The sequence below is a fragment of the Pongo abelii genome, chromosome 19 (assembly GCF_028885655.2).
Source record: "Pongo abelii isolate AG06213 chromosome 19, NHGRI_mPonAbe1-v2.0_pri, whole genome shotgun sequence".
In the NCBI taxonomy this organism is placed as follows: Eukaryota; Metazoa; Chordata; class Mammalia; order Primates; family Hominidae; genus Pongo; species Pongo abelii.
In genome coordinates, this window is record NC_072004.2 from 71,742,285 (window position 1) to 71,759,850 (window position 17,566).

General features: G+C 52.3%; 2 protein-coding genes across 2 annotated transcripts; both read right to left on the bottom strand.

Annotated features, from left to right (window-relative positions):
* Window positions 1-199: 199 nt before the first annotated feature.
* KRT35 (keratin 35) lies at window positions 200-4,403 on the bottom strand. Its single transcript, XM_054546509.2, has 7 exons — window positions 3,879-4,403; window positions 2,951-3,033; window positions 2,599-2,755; window positions 2,120-2,281; window positions 1,732-1,857; window positions 1,011-1,231; window positions 200-693 (listed from the first exon to the last, which is right to left on the bottom strand). The coding sequence occupies exons 1-7, from the start codon at window positions 4,347-4,349 to the stop codon at window positions 546-548; spliced, it is 1,368 nt and encodes a 455-aa protein (XP_054402484.1). The 5' UTR covers window positions 4,350-4,403; the 3' UTR covers window positions 200-545.
* A 5,008-nt stretch (window positions 4,404-9,411) lies between these two features.
* On the bottom strand, window positions 9,412-13,197 carry KRT36 (keratin 36). Its single transcript, XM_009251760.4, has 7 exons — window positions 12,693-13,197; window positions 11,929-12,011; window positions 11,530-11,686; window positions 10,841-11,002; window positions 10,616-10,741; window positions 10,215-10,435; window positions 9,412-9,847 (listed from the first exon to the last, which is right to left on the bottom strand). Exons 1-7 carry the CDS (start codon window positions 13,149-13,151, stop codon window positions 9,652-9,654), a joined length of 1,404 nt encoding a protein of 467 aa, XP_009250035.4. The 5' UTR covers window positions 13,152-13,197; the 3' UTR covers window positions 9,412-9,651.
* Window positions 13,198-17,566: the final 4,369 nt, after the last annotated feature.

Below are 17,566 nucleotides of genomic sequence, written 5' to 3' on the forward strand. Positions count from 1 at the left end.
GGAGAAAGGTTTTCATCGGGCAAGCCAAGTAAAAGCTCTCACTGTAGGCCTCTACCCACCCCAAACGGGCATAGTGACCCTGTCATCCAAAGGGTCATACTTGGTCACACATCTCCCATTCGGCTGCCCAACAGTCACCCCCTGGACACAGCAGAGACACAAGCCAACACCACCAGAATGGTGCAAGTTAGGCATCAGGGGCCTGAGCAAATGCACTTTATTGTTCTGCCAACAAAAGCCCTCTACTGCATTTCAGAATCCACCGGAACAGCACCCAGAAGGAAAACCTGACCCAGGAGGCAGCCTGAGAACAGAGACCCTGGCACCCATTGAAATGATGAGGAGTTGAGACCTTTGGGGGCAGCCGGCCTTTGTGACAGGCTCTGAGAAACTTTAAGGCATATATTTGCAGTGAGCCTTTTCAGCCAGACCCTGGGCCTGGGCTCTGCGCAAAGACAGGGGATTGGGCTACAAGGGTTAAGGTTGGGTAGAGGCCAAGTTCAAGCCCTGGAGACGATAGCCATGGCCTTCTGGGTCACCTGCTCTCAGAACCGGCCCCCTGGGCAGGACACACAAATGGGGCGGGGGCTGCAGTTTGTGCGGGCTGCACTAGGACCGCAGGAGGCCGCAGGAAGACAGGGAAGGCATGACTTGGAGGGTGAGTAGTCAGGTGCACACGGGTTACAGGGGAGCCTAGAAAAAAGAAAACAGTCAGATTACTATGATTTTCCAGTTGCTGTTTGCAGTAACTCAAAGCAGATCCTAGACTATGCAAACTGGGAAGCACCTTAAAAATCACCTTGATCCTGCCCCCTTGTTTTACCGAAAGGGAAACAGGCCCTGAGAGGAAAGGGAGGTTTGCTGGAGTCACGTGATGAGTTTGCAGGAAGACTAGAACTAAGACCAGGACTCCAGACTCCGAATGCCAGGCTCTTTCTAGGCACCATGCTGTCTTCCCAGAACTTGGTAGATTGCAGTGAGAAGACAAGAGCACATGCAGTGATACTCACTTGCTGTCCTCACTCTCCAGCAGGCCCCGGTACGTGTTGATCTCACACTCCAGCCGGGCGCGGACGTCCAGCAGCACCTGGTACTCCTGATTCTGCCGCTCCAGGTCAGCCCGGATCTCGGCCAGCTGGCCCTCCACGTTGGTGATCATGCACTGCATCTGGGCCAGCTGGGAGCTGTAGCGGGCCTCCGTCTCTGCCAGGGTGGATTCCAAAGCATCTCTCTGTGAGGGCAAGAGTTGTGTAGGGAGGAAAAAGCCTAGAGGTCAGAAAAGGAGCAAGGAAGATTCATCTGGGTCTCAGTGAGGCCTCAGAATCCAAGAACGGAAGCTCGGAGAATCAGGGTTTGAGCTAGGATGAACCACAATCAGACATCTCATTTGAGATGAGCTAATTAGCCCCTGTGGCTTCTTTGATCTAGATAGTATTTCCCTGTTAGTGTCATCTCTGAGTAACTGATAGTTATTCAGAAGATGTATCTGCTTACACAAACATAGGACCTACTCCCTGGACATGTCAGTTGCTACAGGTCTCTTGTCTTTTACCACTGGGGGATTTGTGACTGGGGCTGGTCCCTCATTCCCTCTTTTCTGCATAGAGAACCCCTGGTGCTCAAGAACATGGACCCCTGGAGTCTGCCTGTGTGGTCAAAGGATGGAAGCTGGGGAGCTTGTGTGCTCCTTGGCTTGGTCCAGAGGCAGCTCCACCCTGCCTTGGGGCTCACCATGCTGTGCTGGGCCTGCAGATCAATCTCCAGGGCATTGACCGTGCGTCTCAGCTCAATGATCTCTGCCTGGCAGGACTGCAACTGCTCTGAGCTGGATACCACCTGCTGGTTCAGCTCCTCACTCTGAAACATACACACAAAGGACCTGGTCAGCCACACCAGGGACTTGGCTTCAGAGAGCTACAGAGGCCAGTTAGAATCATGAGCCAAGAAAGACCTTCCCGATTCCCCAGTCCCACTCATTTATTTTATACTGGAGGGCGTTGTCAGCAAGGTCAAAACAGAGATGGGACTCAAAGTTAGATTTCTTGATTCAGAGCCCCAGGGTCACTTCCATGTGAGCCACCACATACCCCTGTTGCACTGACTGTTTCCAGGTACCTACCTGGGTGTCAAACCAGTCTTCAGCATCCCGGCGGTTATTCTCCACCAGGGTTTCATACTGGCACCTCATCTCATCCAGAACTCGGTTCAGGTCAACAGGTGGGGCAGCATCCACCTCAACATTGAGCCGGTCACCAAGCTGGCAGCGCAGTGAGTTCACTTCCTATGGCACAGACCAGGGTGAGTACTAATTCCCAGAGGGCTGCCTCCGAGGTTCACCTCCTCCTCTTGTTCACCTCCTCCCCATGCTCACCTCCTCCTCATGCTCACCTCCTTCCCATGCTCATCTGCTCCCCATGCCCACCTCCTCCCCATGCTCACCTCCTCCTCCCTATGCACACCTGCTCCCTCATGTTCACCTCCCCCTATGCTCACCTCACCCCCATGCTCACCTCCTTCCCATATTCACCTCTTCCCCATGTTCACCTCCTCCCCCATGCTCACCTGCTCTGCCATGTTCACCTCTTCCCCCATGCTCACCTCCTCATGGTTCTTCTTCAGACAGAGCAGCTCCTCCTTCAGGGACTCCACCTGGGCCTCCAGGTCAGACTTGCACAGGGTCAGGTCATCCAGGATCCTGCGCAGGCCGTTGATGTCTGACTCCAGCAGCTGCCGCAGGGACACCTCCGTCTCATACCTGCAGGCATAGAACAGGGCACCTGAATCTGCATTTCCTTTTTGCATCTAAGTCAGGCCTGCCCTCAGACTGTCCAGGTGCTGTGAGTCCTGCTTTTATGCCCCAGTGACAGAGTACAGCCAAAACCCTGAGCCCAGGCATCACCTGTGTCCAGTTCTAGCAGCCCCCAACCACACGACAAGCAGGACAACTCACTTGGTCCTGAAGTCATCTGCAGCCAATTTGGCATTGTCAATCTCCACCACCAGCCTGGCATTCTCAGCCTTGCTGCACAGAGTCTGGAGATATAAAGAAGTTATTTCATTGCAAGAAAGGACATTCCGCTTGTTGGAGCTCCCTAAAGCTGACAAGGGCTGACTCTGGAGGGAGAAAGTCACCCATCCTGGACCTCTGCTACTCCATGTGCATCGGAGGGTTATGGGCAGGCTCTAGGGATCAACTATGGAAAGTCCAGGGTTTCTTCCAGTGCAGTGTATCTGTGACCTGTTACTCAGGTTAGATAGCTGCATGAAAATGCAACAGGAAAGGCCTGGCATGATTAAATGAGGCTTCTTCCAATCTCCCTGTCTCCCAGGCCTACTGGGACCCCAGGGCAGTTCATTGCCAACAACGTACCCTGGGATTCTCTAGTCATAAATGGTCCCTCACAGGAGCCAGCTATAACTTTGGGCCAAGCAAGAAGCAGATATGGGCCCTTGGCAAGAAAGAAACTTCTCTGGCAGGCATTCTCTTCCCTGAGTTACTCATGGGAAGCCTGAACTGCACTGCACTAAATACATCAAACCCAATCCCTTGACTTTAAATAAAAGAGGAAATGAAGACTAAGAAGACTCAGAGGTGTGGGCAATAGCACCAAAGGTCACAGAGTTCATTCATAGACCTGATGTTCAAGCTCTAGCTCCAGTAACTGCCATCTGGGTCACTTACCCAGCCTGAACCTCAGTGTTCTCTTCTGTATAATGGGCTAATGATACCTCCCTCATAAGGTTATTGGGAGGAGAAAATGAGGCCACAGAGATGAGCATGCTTGGTGACTTCCAACATGCCCTATGGGAACAGAACTACCAATGAATGCTGGTGACACCAAGTTCCTGGGAATCCAAAGCCACTCTGAACCTCTTACCTTCTTCTGGAGCTCCTCGATGGTCTGGAAGTAGGACTGGTAGTCAGGGCACATGTAGGGGACCTGCTGCTCACACCACTCATGGATGCGGCTTTCCAGGCTGGCGTTCTCCTGCTCCAGCTGACGCACCTTCTCCAGATAGCTGGCCAGGCGGTCGTTCAGGGATTGCATGGTCTCCTTCTCATTGCCAGTGAGGATGCCCTCCCCAAACCAGCCCCCACCCACGCTGTAGCTGGTAGCGAAGCCTCCGGCAGGGAGGCAGAGAGTAGGGAGGCAGCTGGTGGCCCTGTAGCTGCTTCTGCCCAGACCCACTGAGCAGGCAGAGAAACTTCTGGCCACACGGGAGAGACTTGGGAGCTTGCAAGAGCTGCTGGAGTACATTGGGGACACGCGAGTGGAGCCCCCACTGGCCCCTCCTGGGCTCTTGAGAGACCCAGAAGAGAAGCCGGCCTTGAGGCATTTGGAAGCCATGGCCCCTGCAACTCAGATGCAATTGATAGGTCTCTGAGACCAGACACCCCAAAGCAGAGAAGCAGCTCCTTACCCAGATTTATATCTCTGCCCCAATGGGCGTTGGTTGGCCTTTACAAAGTGTTTCTCCTCATTAAAGTTAACACCACTTTCTATTAAAACCCCTCATTAACCTGTTATTTAGTTTCCTGTGAAAATTTACCAGTCTCATAAAATAGGAGCCCCGTTGCTATGTCAAGACTCACCTCCACCACCCCACATCACTGGGAAGACCAAGTCCCCGTCAGTTCTTCAAAGGGATCTGTCATTTGAGCCCAGATCTCAGCCTCCGCATTAAGCAAGCATGGGAGTTCAGCCACTGTCTTGACTTTCTCCAACTTTGACTTCTTTTATGGGCCCGAGGGAGTAGAGGAGGTCTCTGGGGTGCTCCCAGAAGATGGAAGGGTAAACTTGGTTGTTGCAGGAAGGCAGGGGTCTTGTGGCCAGGGAGACACAGAAGGCTCTTGAATTGGCCCAGAAAATATGGCTAGGGTGACCAATTTTCTTGGTTTCCCCAGGAATTTTCTGGCTTTAGTTCCGAAAGTTCCATATGCCAGGGAACCCTCAGTCCTGGGCAAAATGGGGCAGCTCATCACCCTAGATACTGCAGAGCCCTGATGGACACTTCCCTACTCTTTCCCTTGCCAGGAAGTCTGTGCAGGTTGTAGAGCCTAAGTTCTAGCCACAATGCCTAGAGGTCAGTTAATTGGACACCTGCCCATGATGACATCTAGGAGGGCGTGTCTTCCCCAGCCCTGGTTGAGAAATGGAGAAGCCCCTCCTTCTGGCTGCCTGAATTGGAGCTCTTTTCACACAGCCCTATCAATAACCCAGCTGATGGTAGCAACCATCATTCACTGAGCATTTAGTACCCACCAGCCCCCACGCTGATCTGTCTCTATGCATTCTCTTATTCAGTCCTCACACAAACTCATGAGATTGGCATCACCAATAGCCCATTAAATAGAGGAGGCTTGGACTGTTTCAGGAGCCTGTCCCAGATCACAGCTCAACAAGCATCTATACAACTGTTCAAGGCATGCTATCTTCTTTAAGGCCTCACACACACCCTGCAACACAGTCATGGTTAGAAAGGTGCTGAGTCCTACAGAAGGAGACAATGGTCAGAGTGGAAAATGGCTTTCCCAAGGTCCACACAGGCTTCCCAGGGAAGCTAAAGCCCAGGCCTTCCAGCTCCAAACCACAGGCCCACCCCACTGCCTCTAAGGGCCCAGTCCTAGTCAGGCCTTCCCCCTGGAGCCTGGCCCCTGCTCCAGCCCTGCTGTGCCCTCCCAGCTCTGAATGCCCAAGGCAGTGACTGTTGGTGGATTTCTTGGCCTCCCATTAACTGACGTCTTCTGATTGTCTTGTGTTTCAGCCCTATTTTCCCAGGGAGACTGTAAGCATGGGGGCAAAGATTGACCTTGTACATTTTTTTGAAATCTCTGTAGTGTTAAGCATAGTGCAGGGCTTCTAGATGTCTATGAATGAGTTAATTCATTAATTAAGTGATTTTTTTTTTTCCCATGGTGAATTGTGTTAGGAAAGAAAGAATGGAAGGAAACAAAAGAGAGTAGGGAGCGGGAAAGGAAAACACAGTCAATCTTAACTACTCCTACTTTTTTTTTTCTGAGACGGAGTCTCGCTCTGTTGCCCAGGCTGGAGTGCAGTGGTGCGATCTCAGCTCACTGCAAGCCCCACCTCCAGGGTTCACACCATTCTCCTGCCTCAGCCTCCTGAGTAGCTGGGACTCTAGGTGCCCGCCACCACACCCGGCTAATTTTTTTTTTTTTTTTTGTATTTTTAGTAGAGACGGGGTTTCACCGTGTTAGCCAGGATGGCCTCGATCTCCTGACCTCGTGATCTGCCTGCCTCAGCCTCCCAAAGTGCTGGGATTACAGGCACGAGCCACCGCGCCCAGCCTACTATTCCTACTTTTGTAAATGAGGAAACTGAGACTCAGAGATGGAAGGGGATCCGCCATCTCTGTGTAGGTGAGCAGCACCTGTCCAGACTAACCAGCCCCTTTGGCCAAAAACAAAGTGTTTTCTGGGCCAAAAGCCATTCTGTCCAAGGGAGAGGGATCCCATAAGCCAATTTAGTGCTAAAGGTGTGACTAAAAAATTCTTGATAAGATTTTTAGATAACTTTATAAAACATATATGTAATATTTTTCAAGCTGTTTTAAGGTATTTTGTAAGTTGGTCTGATCTATTTCTGTTCCTTTTCAGCATTCTTTTCTTAAATGAAATGATTATCTAGAACCCCTTTATCAGCAAGAACTAACATTGTTTAGCACATTCCTAGTAACTTTCCTTACAGGATCCTTGCACTCTGCTCAGACGCGGTCCAGGCTGTCCCCAGATCATGCCACGGATACACTAAATACGGCCCTAAAATACCCTTTGCCCTCCTTCCTCCTTTTTCTGCCCATCAAATCCAAATCTGCCCCAAAGCCTTTCCTGGTCACCACAGCCCTCAGTGATTTCTCCTCTTCCCCAAAACCTGAAACCCTGCCCACACCCACTCCTGCTATCACAGTGCAGTTGCTGGGAGCGAGGGGGTGAGGTGTCTCCACAGCTGGACGTGAGCTCCTTGGGAACTGTGACTGTTATCCACTCCTTGTTCCAGCCGCTTCCGCCACCCCTGCTCCTTCCTAGATAGGCCTGAGCCTTAAGATTGGATTAGCTATGTATGCCATGTTCCGTCGTTATCTCTTTATTGATTAATTGATGTGTATATGTGAATGACAAAGACAGTCAGATAGCATATCTGGAAAGTACAAAAAAGATCAGAAAAACCAGACCGCCTTGAAATAAAACATCATATTCACTCTGGGGAAATTTTATTGAATGTTTTCTATATCTCTCTCTTGATATCAATGAAATAGGAGCCCAAAGACCTGAGAAGGCTCCTAAGTCAGCCTCCTGCTATGTGGCTTTAGACCAGTCGCCACCTACCCCCACAACACTGTTGAATTCTGGTTTGCATGTCGGTCAGTGATTTCAATTGCAACTCAGTTAAGAGCGTGTTTGAGGTTGAGATAGGAGGTGTTTTCTAACTGATACAGATGCTCTGGACAATGTAATTAAAAGCTAGGCAAGTGTGCATAAATAAAGAGCTCACAGCCACACAGGGCTGATTGCGTGCATCAGATGAGGCTATGAGTGTACCCTGTAAACTGGAGAGTGATCATAAAAAGGGAAAGCACTGTACAACGCAAGGTGCTGATGATGTGATTACTTGTCAGGTCATACCGTGTGTGGTTCATCCACAGTGACAAGGCAGCTCAGCTGTTTCCCGGAGACTCGGTCCATCCCTGGACCCCTGCCTGTTTCCCCACAGAGGTGTAATGCTCTCTGTGCACCCCTGGTCACCCACCAGCCTCAGGCCAGGGTCGGGGTGCAGACCTCAGGCCCTAGAGCATGAGTGGAGCAGTGAGAGGGAAGGGGCAGGGCAGGTGAGAGAACCATGCCAACTGCTCCCCCCACCCCCACCCCCGCCGCCCAAAGCCAGGTGCATCCTCTGAGGCTGAGGCCTTTGGGTTCACTGTCCAGCTCCAAGGACACTGCTGGCAGCACAGCCCTCACCATAGCCTCCTGCCAGATACAAAGCAAAGCGCTTGGCCCATGCAGTGGGGGTTCCTGTTCAACACTCTGAAGCCAGGGACTCTACATTTGTAGTAAGAGCAACACTGATAGCTACCACTTTTTGGAAGCTACACACACACTGTCTCATCAGAGCCTCCTGGCAGCCCCATTTCACAGATGAACCTGCTGAGACCAGAGAGGTCTCATGACATAACCGGGCATGTAGCACAGAGTGGCAGAGTGGGGCTCAGTGCAGGATGCTGTGATCTACCTATGCACGTCTTCTCCTGTGGTCTGATATGTGTTTGCTGCACCTCTGGCTTGCTCAGCAAGTGATTGAAGAGTCGCGTTTAGCAGCAAGTAGCTAATGACATGAGGCAGAGCCAGGTCATCGAGGTCTTGGCCATGACCCAGAGAAGACCCCAGAGGAGAGTGAGCACAAGAGAGGGGGAGGAGGGAAGAGAGAGAGAGAGATAGAGACAGAGAGAGAGACAGAGAGAGACAGAGAGAGAGAAACTGTACTGAGAAGATCTCCAGAGTCAGGGTCAGAATAGCCAGGTGATGGCCAGGTCTCTGCCACTCACTGCTCTGTGACCTGGAACAAGTCACTGCCCTCTCTGGGCCTGTTTTCTCAAGTGAAGACTGGAGCAGGGGCAAAGGAAGGAACCAACCGTGAGGCCCTCAGACCTCTCCCAGGCCATGCTTGTCTGATCAGAGGGGTGTCCAGGGCTGGCAGAGTTAGGCCCCACCTGCAGACCTGCCTGACTCAGCCAGTGGAATCCAGGGCTCTGAACTCTGCTCCACAGTGAAGCCTGACTGTCCTCTCCCCAAACTCCATGACTGAGCCCCCACCCCCACCCCACTGTCCCTGGCACCCTTCAGTTTGGCCCTATGTGCCTTGTTGGGACATGGATTCACCTGCCCTCCAACTTCACCTCCCTGCTCTCCCTGACTGCCCTCCCCGGCATGGCTGGCTCAGGATGGCTGCCTAGAGTTTGGCCCTCTCTGCTTGTTCCTGGGACCCCCTGTCCTTAACCATTCCCAGTATCAGGCAGCAGGGTGACAGGAGCTGGGCAAGAGAGGAGAAGCTGAAAGAAAAAGAGAGATAGCCACCGAATCTAGGTCGGGCTATGGACGAGGACTGGCTCCGGAGCCTTTGCCTCTTCTGGGGCTGCCCTAAGGTGTCTACTCACAGGCAGGGCCAAGCTGAGAGCTATGGCCGGCACCCATCCAGACTGGGTCAGTGTCTGTTCTCATTGGCCAGCCCCTGAGGCATCTTTGTTATTAAATACTTCAAATCACCCTGCCACCACCTCCCACTCAGAGCCCAAGAAGATAGACCTAAATGCAAACCCCACAACTATACTGCAGCCCCTGATCAGACACCCCCATGAACCACACGAGCACATGAGCATCAACAGAGTCAGCCAGGGTTGAGTTTGCTATGCCAGGAGAACACACTTTATTGGGTAAATTTGCAGGAAACCTGGTTTTGCATGGCGTAAAAGCACAGTTAAGTCCGGAAACACAATACGGGGAGTGTTTTGGTAGAAGAACCTGCTAAGCGTAGGGGGACCCCTCTAGAGAAGGGCAGGGTCGTTAAGCCTCCAGGAGCCACAAGAGTGTCCTCCTTCCTGTGGTCAGGGCCCTGCCCTGGTGGACCAAGTGGGCTGTCACAGCGGGCGGGACTGCACGTGCTCCCTGGAGGAGATGACTTTCCCATCTCTGATCTCCTCGGTGATGGTGCGGATCTGAGTACCAACCTGGGGAGCCGGGGTGCAGGGCACAGCAGGGGCACAGGGCACCGGGGGGACAGAAGGAACTCTAATAGCAGGCTTGCATGCCGTGGCACAAGGTGGGGGAGGAAGCCTGAGGAAACAAAATCATGCAGGGTGCATTTGGCATCGGAGCACTGGGCTGAGATTTGTGTTACACAGATCTAGAGGATCAAGCGAGACAGGTGGCCCCTGACCATCTCAGTGCCTCTGAATTCCCCAAGGGTGAGAGGACCGAGCTGCAGGAATGAAGAGCAGAAACTGCCAATCAGAAAAGATGGCGGAAAACACGCGGCGTGTGTTGGGTTGGATTTTCCTGCTGTGCATTACCAAAGCCTGGGACTAGATGGAGAATCTCAAGGGGCTTTGGTTTAGTTCCCTTCTTCTGGGCGACAACCACTTCTGGGCGTCATGGCACTGAGGGTTCAGTCAAGCCCTACCCCAGCCCAAGGGCCACTCACTTGCAGTCCTCTCCCTCCAGCAGGCGGCGGTAGGTAGCGATCTCACCCTCCAGCCGGGCCTTGACGTCCAGTAGCACCTGGTACTCCTGGTTCTGCCTCTCCAGGTCGCAGCGGATCTCAGACAGCTGGGCCTCCACGTTGCTGATCAGGCACTGCATCTGGGCCATCTGGGAGCTGTAGCGGGCCTCGGTTTCCGCCAGGGTGGATTCCAAGGAATTCCGCTGCAATGGGAAAGAGGAAGAGCTGCCTATTGGGGAGGAATCCCCTGACCCCAGAAACCCACAGCCCTGGGCATCTGCCTACCGCCTGTGATTACACCCCATGAGAGCCTGCACGCTGAGGCTGGTGCATCGGGGACCTGCCGCAGGCCGTGGCCAGCGACGCAGGCAGGGGCCACTCACCATGCTGTGCTGGGCCTGCAGCTCAATCTCCAGGGCGTTGACCGTGCGTCTCAGCTCGATGATCTCCGTCTGGCAGCACTGCAGCTGCTCCGAGCTGGACACCACCTGCTGGTTCAGCTCCTCGGTCTGAAACATATGCCAGGGCCCAGAGCATGGTCAAACCAAGCTACTTCCAAGGGTAACCCCAGCCCAGGAGCCTGTGGTCCCAGGGCACCCCAGCCGCACCTGGGTGTTGAACCAGGCCTCCACATCTCTGCGGTTATTCTCCACCAGGGCCTCATACTGGCATCTCATATCCTCCAGGATCTTGTTGAGATCCACTGGGGGAGCAGCGTCCACCTCCACATTCAGTCGGTCCCCAAGTTGGCAACGGAGCACACTGACTTCCTGCAGAGAGGAAGCAAGATGGCATGAGGTTGTGAAAAAGATGCTGGATTGCAGGTTTCATTGACCTAAATTCAAACACTCTTCCCTCAGTCACCAGCTGCATAGCATTAGGCAGGATACTTAAATATCTCTGAGCCTTGGTCTCCTTCTCCGTATATACCTACCTCCTTCTCCGTATATACCTACCTCCTTCTATGGGATATTTGTGAGATGATACAAACCCTAAGCAAATTACATTGCTGTTATCAGGCACTAGAGTCGAAATAGACATTTAGTGTTATGGGCAAAAGTGTAGACCCTCTATTACCTAAGGCAAGCAACTTAACCTCTTTGTGCCTAAGTTTTCTCATCTGTAAAATGGAGCTTGTAACAGTTTATAATTCTTGGGATTATTGTAAGGATGAAATGAAACGAGAATGAAATGCAAGGCCTTTGTATAGTTCCTGCCACACAGAAAACTCAAAGCCCAGCAGTGGCTTCCTAAGCTGGATGGGAAACACTGGGAAGTCACATGGCACCAGCCTCACCTCCTCGTGATTCTTCTTCAGGCACGTCAGCTCCTCCTTCAGGGACTCCACCTGAGCCTCCAGGTCAGCCTTGCACAGGGTCAGCTCATCCAGGATCCTACGCAGGCCGTTGATGTCGGCCTCCACCAGCTGCCGCAGAGACAGCTCTGTCTCGTACCTGCACACACAGAACCCCGCCAAGTCTGCAGCAAAGGAAACCACACACCAGCAGGGCCCCCTGCCCTACTGTCCAGCTGCAGTGGCTGACGGGATCAGGAGCATGATACTCCTTTCCCCTGAGGTCCAGGGCTCATGCCACATTTTCCCATCCAGCCTTATTCTCACATCACCAGCTCCCAAAGGCAGGGGACAGAGGCAAGGGAGTGGCATGGCAAACATTCCCTGATCAGGCCCACTCACTTGGTCCGGAAGTCGTCAGCGGCCAGCTTGGCATTATCAATCTGCAGGACCAGCCTGGCATTCTCAGACTTAGTCAGCAGGATCTGGGGAACAAGAGGCTTCCCATAAGCTACAGGAGGCCCAGCAGTGTGGGGGCAGGTAGGGGGATAGCTCACCTCACAGAGGCCATGCTACTATGTACCACCAGCCCCTTCAGCATTTCCAGCCCTGAGCCACACCCCAGGTGTGGGGGGAGCATCCACCCCACAGGGGCATCCCAAGGATGTCAGTGACCATCAGTCCTGGCACCTGTAGCCTTCAGAGTGGCACAGCAAGATACACCAGGGTGAGGCAGACCTGAGTTCAGGTTCTGCATCTAACACTCGGGCTGTGTGCTCTTGAGCAAGTTGCTGAACCCCTCAAAATTCAACTTCCACATCTGTTAGATGGGTCCAGTAATACCAATATCTCCAAGATGAAGAATAAATAAGCCAGGGAATAGGAAAGTGTCAGGCACAGTGCTGTATCCAGTAGAGGCTTGGTACGTGTTCCTTCCCTTCCTACAGCAAGGGGAGCGGGGTGAGGAACGGCTGGCAACAAGGTACAAGCAAGAGACCAGCAGAGAAGCCTGGGTCCCCCAGGAAACCAAAGCCCTAGAAAGAAAAGTTTGCCCTACCAGGAGAATTCCCTAAAAGCTACCGTCCCATCTGGAAAGGCCCTGGAATGAGACAGACGCCTCCTAAGAGTTGGGCTGCTCAGCTGGAGAGGGGCCAGGTCTCCCTCACCTTCTGCTGGAAATCTTCGATGGTCTTGAAGTAGGACTGGTAGTCTGGGCAGATGTATGGGATCTGAGACTCGTACCACTCTCGGATGCGGCTCTCCAGCTCCGCGTTCTCCTGCTCCAGCTGACGTACCTTCTCCAGGTAGTTGGCCAGGCGGTCATTCAGGAACTGCATGGTCTCCTTCTCACTGCCATTGAAGGAGCCCTCACAGAACCAGCCCCCGCTCCCCACAAAGCCAGAGGTGTGGCACCCAGAAGATAGGTAGGAGCCAGGCAAGCAGCTCCCAAGGCCAGAGAGGCCTGACCTAGCAGAAAAGAAGTACCCCGCAGCACCGGCGAGACTAGGGACCCTGCAGGAGCCCACAGAGCGGATGGAGGACACCTGAGAGATGCCGCCCTCTGTGCCACAGAGGCTCTTGACAGACCCAATGGAGAAGGTCGGGGTGCAGGTCTGGGTGGCCATGGTGCTAGCAGAGGAAGGTTGCAGCTTAGCAAGGAGCTCAGGTTCTGGACTCTCAAGGCCTCTGTGGAGCATTTATATACACTCTCCATGGGGTGTTGGCATGGTACACATCTCTTGCTCTTGGGAAATCCTGTTCCTATCCCAGATAGCTAATAGTAGAATGTGATTTTTGCTACCCATCTGGAACTCCATGCCTTGTAAAAAAAAAATAAAATAAAATCATTGAATTTGGTTTGCTAAGTCAGGACTCTCCACTGTTGTCATTTCCCAGCAGAATATGAGTTTTACTGCCTCTTCAAAGAGTCTCTGCACCAGATCCCATAAATCGGGAGTGGCTGCACGAATGACATTTGGTTCCTGCTCTCTCCATCTCCCTTCCCCTGGGGAGCCTCGTCTGTCCCTTGTCACCCCCATCCACTGCCGCCACCCCTCACAGCTGCTCACCCCTGCCTGGGCTGCTGGGATGGTAAAAGGGAGCAAAGGAACTAAAATTCAGGGAGCACCTGTGATGTACCAGGCTCATCCTTACTTCATTTACACCTCGTAACAATCCTAGGAGGTGGCTGATTTTATCTTCATTTTTACCAGTGTGGAAACTGGGGCTCCGAATGGTTTAATAGCTTGCTCAGGGTGAACAGGAAGTGACTGGCAGAGCTTGGGTCTGAAACCAGGGCTCTCAGACACCAAATCCTACTTCCTTGCCCCACTGCTTCCCCACACAACTGGGGTCAAGTCTGGGTACCCAGAATTTAGCGACACGAGACCTAGTTCAAATCCTGGCTCTGCTACCAATTCGCCCTCTGATACTGAGCACATCACTTCCTCCCTGGGAACCTCAGTGTTTTCACTGGAACAGTAGAGATCGTCCTTCTGTCCCGCCTGCTTCACACAGATATGAGGAGGATCGAACAAGAAGTGAAAGTGTTTTGCAAGCCCCTGGGTCCTGCAGAAGTGTTGGTTGGTTAGGTTAGGTTAGGTTAGGTTAGGTTAGGTTAGGTAAGGTTAGGTTGACAGTCTTTGATGATGGTTTATGGCTGTGACCAGCAAAGGTTCATAAGTGTGAGCACTCACATTGCACTGCTGAGAATGTTCTGTCTGCCCACCAGGCACAGTAGGGTGGCAGTGCGAGAAGGGGGTGCCCCATATCCAGTCCCTCAGTCAATGAACACATCATCACAGACTCCTGCTATTATGGAATCTGCGTGCTTGGATCACTGGGCAGAGCTGGAGGGCAGTTTCCTTTGTGGCTGTCAGCTTTTTGAACCTCGTGGGTAGAATCAGGACCCTAGAACAACCTGCTCTGACCCTCCTGGTCCCTTAACAGGTCACAGAAATGGCCAATGGCAGATTCTTTGGACAGAGGAGGAATACAAAGAAAAAAGCTAAATACTGCCAGATAGTTAAGCAAGCCGAGAGAGAAGAACCTGAGAATTGGGGACCAAAGATAAACCTGGGTCTTCCGCCTTGAAACATGGACTTTCCCAAGGCTTGGGAAACCTGCTCACTCTGCCCCCACACACGCTTGGTTTGCAAAGCTGGCGTTTATGGAAGCATTTATGTGCTTCTAAGGTTGTAATTTGCCAACCTCTTAAAATGTTTTATAAGCTTCTCTCTGAAATTATCCAGGGAGGACTGGCTGTGATGAACATGCCTCTCCCAGCAAGGTGGACACCTTGACAAAATGTCCAGGAGCAGCTGGCAGTGGACCCCGTGCAGCCCCTCTGGGAGCAAGAGCACAGCATGAGCCCTCCAGAGCACCAGCTGCCCCAGCAATGGCTTCCTCACAGCCACCCAATCTCCCCAGTTCTCCTGGCAGGGCCTAGGATTGGATTGTCATGGGGTTTCCCAACCTCAGCCCTTTGTGCCAGGTCATTCTTTGTTGTTTGGGGCTCTCCTGTGTGTTGTAAAATGTTTGGCAGTGTCCCTGGACTCTACCACCAGATGCCAGTAGCCACCCCCTGCCCCGGTGTTGACAACCAAAACTGCCTACAGACATTGCCAAATGTTCCCCGGGTTAGGGGTCAGGGGACAAAATCACCCCTAGTTGAGAACCACTGGACTATCAGGACCAAGACTGGGGCTCCGACCCAACCTCCCCTAAGCACCCCCCACTTTATTTTCTGGGACAACTAGTGTGGAGTCTGGCTGTCTATGCTGGGCCCACTCAGGCAAGTCCTCAATACACCCATGCCTCGGTTTCCCTTGTTTGTGACACAGCGTGCTTGTCCTGCAAAATGGGCCTGAGGGCAGCCGTCACCAAGCCCTTTGCACAGCTCTTCTCTGTTCGGGATCTCTGGCTGGTAGGCATCTGAAGTTAATATTCTCATTTTCTTTTTTGTTTTAACACCTATACTGTATGATCCATATCTGAAGCTGATTCTAGGCTTCTCTCAGGTCAACTGAATAAGCAAGGAGTCTGCTGATCCGAATGTCTAGATGTCCCCATCATTCTCACCTGAGCATCAGGAGGGCCACTGTGGACCAGAGAGGTACCTCTAGGGTTGTGGGGAGAGGAATGTACCTTCCCTGGAGCAGGTGACCAGCTCATCAAAGGAAAAAGTCTTTCAGCTGCCCTCAGTGTCCTGCCTTTTTCCTTATTGTTGACTGCACAGCCAACGCCCCGACCCAAGGGAAGGGCCCTGAGCCTGGACTCAGCAAGAACTAAGTTCAAGCTGCTCCATCCCTCTGAGCCTCAGCTTTCACAATAGGTCTGTGGAGGTCATAACACCACAATCACGGGATTGTGAGAACTACATCCAAAGGGGTTTGATAAACAATAAGTCATTTCACAGATTTAAGAGACTGAAACTGCTCTTAGTACCCATATAGTCAGAACCCCAGTCCAATGCTGTTTCCAGGGCACAAACCACTTGCCCTGGTTTAATGGAATACTAATTCAGAGGCCTAACCCAGCTGTCTGAGAAAAGACAGCTGCTCAAAGAGGCATGGTCTGGGATTGTGTCCAGAGCTGCAGCAGTCGCCTCAGCTAGGAGTCTCCATCTGGCCTCTGACCCTTACTCTAGAAGCTTCCAAAAGCCCTCACACCACCTGCAGGCTGCAGTGCTGACAGGATGCCCTGTCCACCATGATCCCAGCTTGGGGGCAGGGGGAAGAAGGGGAATGCTGCCATAGGAACAGAAAGCATCCTGGCCTTCCCCTACGCCCATCTTCGAAGGCCGCCAAGTTCAACATCAACTCCTGAGTTTCTGGCCCCTTCTTTGGCAGAAAGAAGTCTGCGCACTCAAATGAGCTTCCATCTGAAAACCAAGGTTCTCCATGGGCAAAGGCCTGAAATATCAAGCCCAAGTCTCCTTCTGCCCAGCTCTGAACAGTCCTTTCCATGCACAAGGCATTGCTGTCACAGTGTGCCCAAGGAGGGAGTGAGTTCTTCAAGCAGGGTATCTCTTTTTATGCTTCTCTGGGCTTTGGTCAGAACATGCTGGTCACCACCACCCAAAGGCCCCAAAGATAGTGAAGCGAACAAACCATACAGCAGCCTCTGGGGTGGCCAGGCTAACCAGAAATGGGCACCGACAAGAATAAGATCTCTGCAGAAGACCGATGGTTATCTCTGTTAGAGCAGCCTGCTGGTTTCAGCTCCATCTTTCTGGTTTTCTCCTACTGCCTCTTCCACCCTTGAGGTCCATACACCCAGATCCTAGAGAATTTCCCACCAGAAGAGGCACCTAAGAAATGTTCATTCCATGTTTTAACCTCTTCAGATCCACCCAGCACCCAGAGGTCACCCAGGACCCTGGGAGACCTACAACTCATTCTCATTTCCTCCACACGACTGAATTTTCCTTGGAACAAAGAATGTGTTCAAGCAACAAAGCACCTGGGAGCCCTGGCCTCTCCCCTGAAAAGCAGAGTTCTATATATTCTGTGTCAAATAACCCCATCAACAGCTCATGCCAAATCCACTGTCAGCTTAGGTTAGATTCTAGTGCAGACATGCAACAACAGGTACACAAAGTTGAAGAAAGCCTCACAGAAGGGGAAACCCTATAATTAAGCCCTTTCTAGCCACCAATTTTTCCAAAACTCCAGGAAAAGTCTTGTTTATTCAGCTTTTTTTTTTTTTTTTTTTGAGACAGAGTCTCGCTCTGTCACCCAGGCTGGAGTGCAGTGGCGAGATCTCGGCTCACTGCAAGCTCCACCTCCCGGGTTCACACCATTCTCCTGCCTCAGCCTCCCGAGTAGCTGGGACTACAGGTGCCCGCCACTATGCCCGTCTAATTTTTTGTATTAGAGAGGGGTTTCGCCTTGTTGGCCAGGCTGGTCTCAAACTGCTGACCTCGTGATCCGCCCGCCTCAGCCTCCCAAAGTGCTGGGATTACAGGCGTGAGCCACCGCGCCCTGCTGTTTATTCAGTTTTGATGGTAGAAAACTCAGGGCCATTTACAGACCTGATA

Excerpts from the sequence above, each read along its gene's own strand:
- KRT35 (XM_054546509.2), bottom strand. The coding sequence starts at position 4,349 with ATGGCTTCCAAATGCCTCAAGGCCGGCTTCTCTTCTGGGTCTCTCAAG. Across the intron at positions 1,858-2,119 it reads AAGACTGGTTTGACACCCAG|AGTGAGGAGCTGAACCAGCA; the intron begins GTAGGTACCTGG and ends TGTATGTTTCAG. Across the intron at positions 694-1,010 it reads CTGGAGAGTGAGGACAGCAA|GCTCCCCTGTAACCCGTGTG; the intron begins GTGAGTATCACT and ends TCTTTTTTCTAG.
- KRT36 (XM_009251760.4), bottom strand. The coding sequence starts at position 13,151 with ATGGCCACCCAGACCTGCACCCCGACCTTCTCCATTGGGTCTGTCAAG. Across the intron at positions 11,003-11,529 it reads TGAAGAAGAATCACGAGGAG|GAAGTCAGTGTGCTCCGTTG; the intron begins GTGAGGCTGGTG and ends TCCTCTCTGCAG. Across the intron at positions 10,742-10,840 it reads AGGCCTGGTTCAACACCCAG|ACCGAGGAGCTGAACCAGCA; the intron begins GTGCGGCTGGGG and ends CATATGTTTCAG.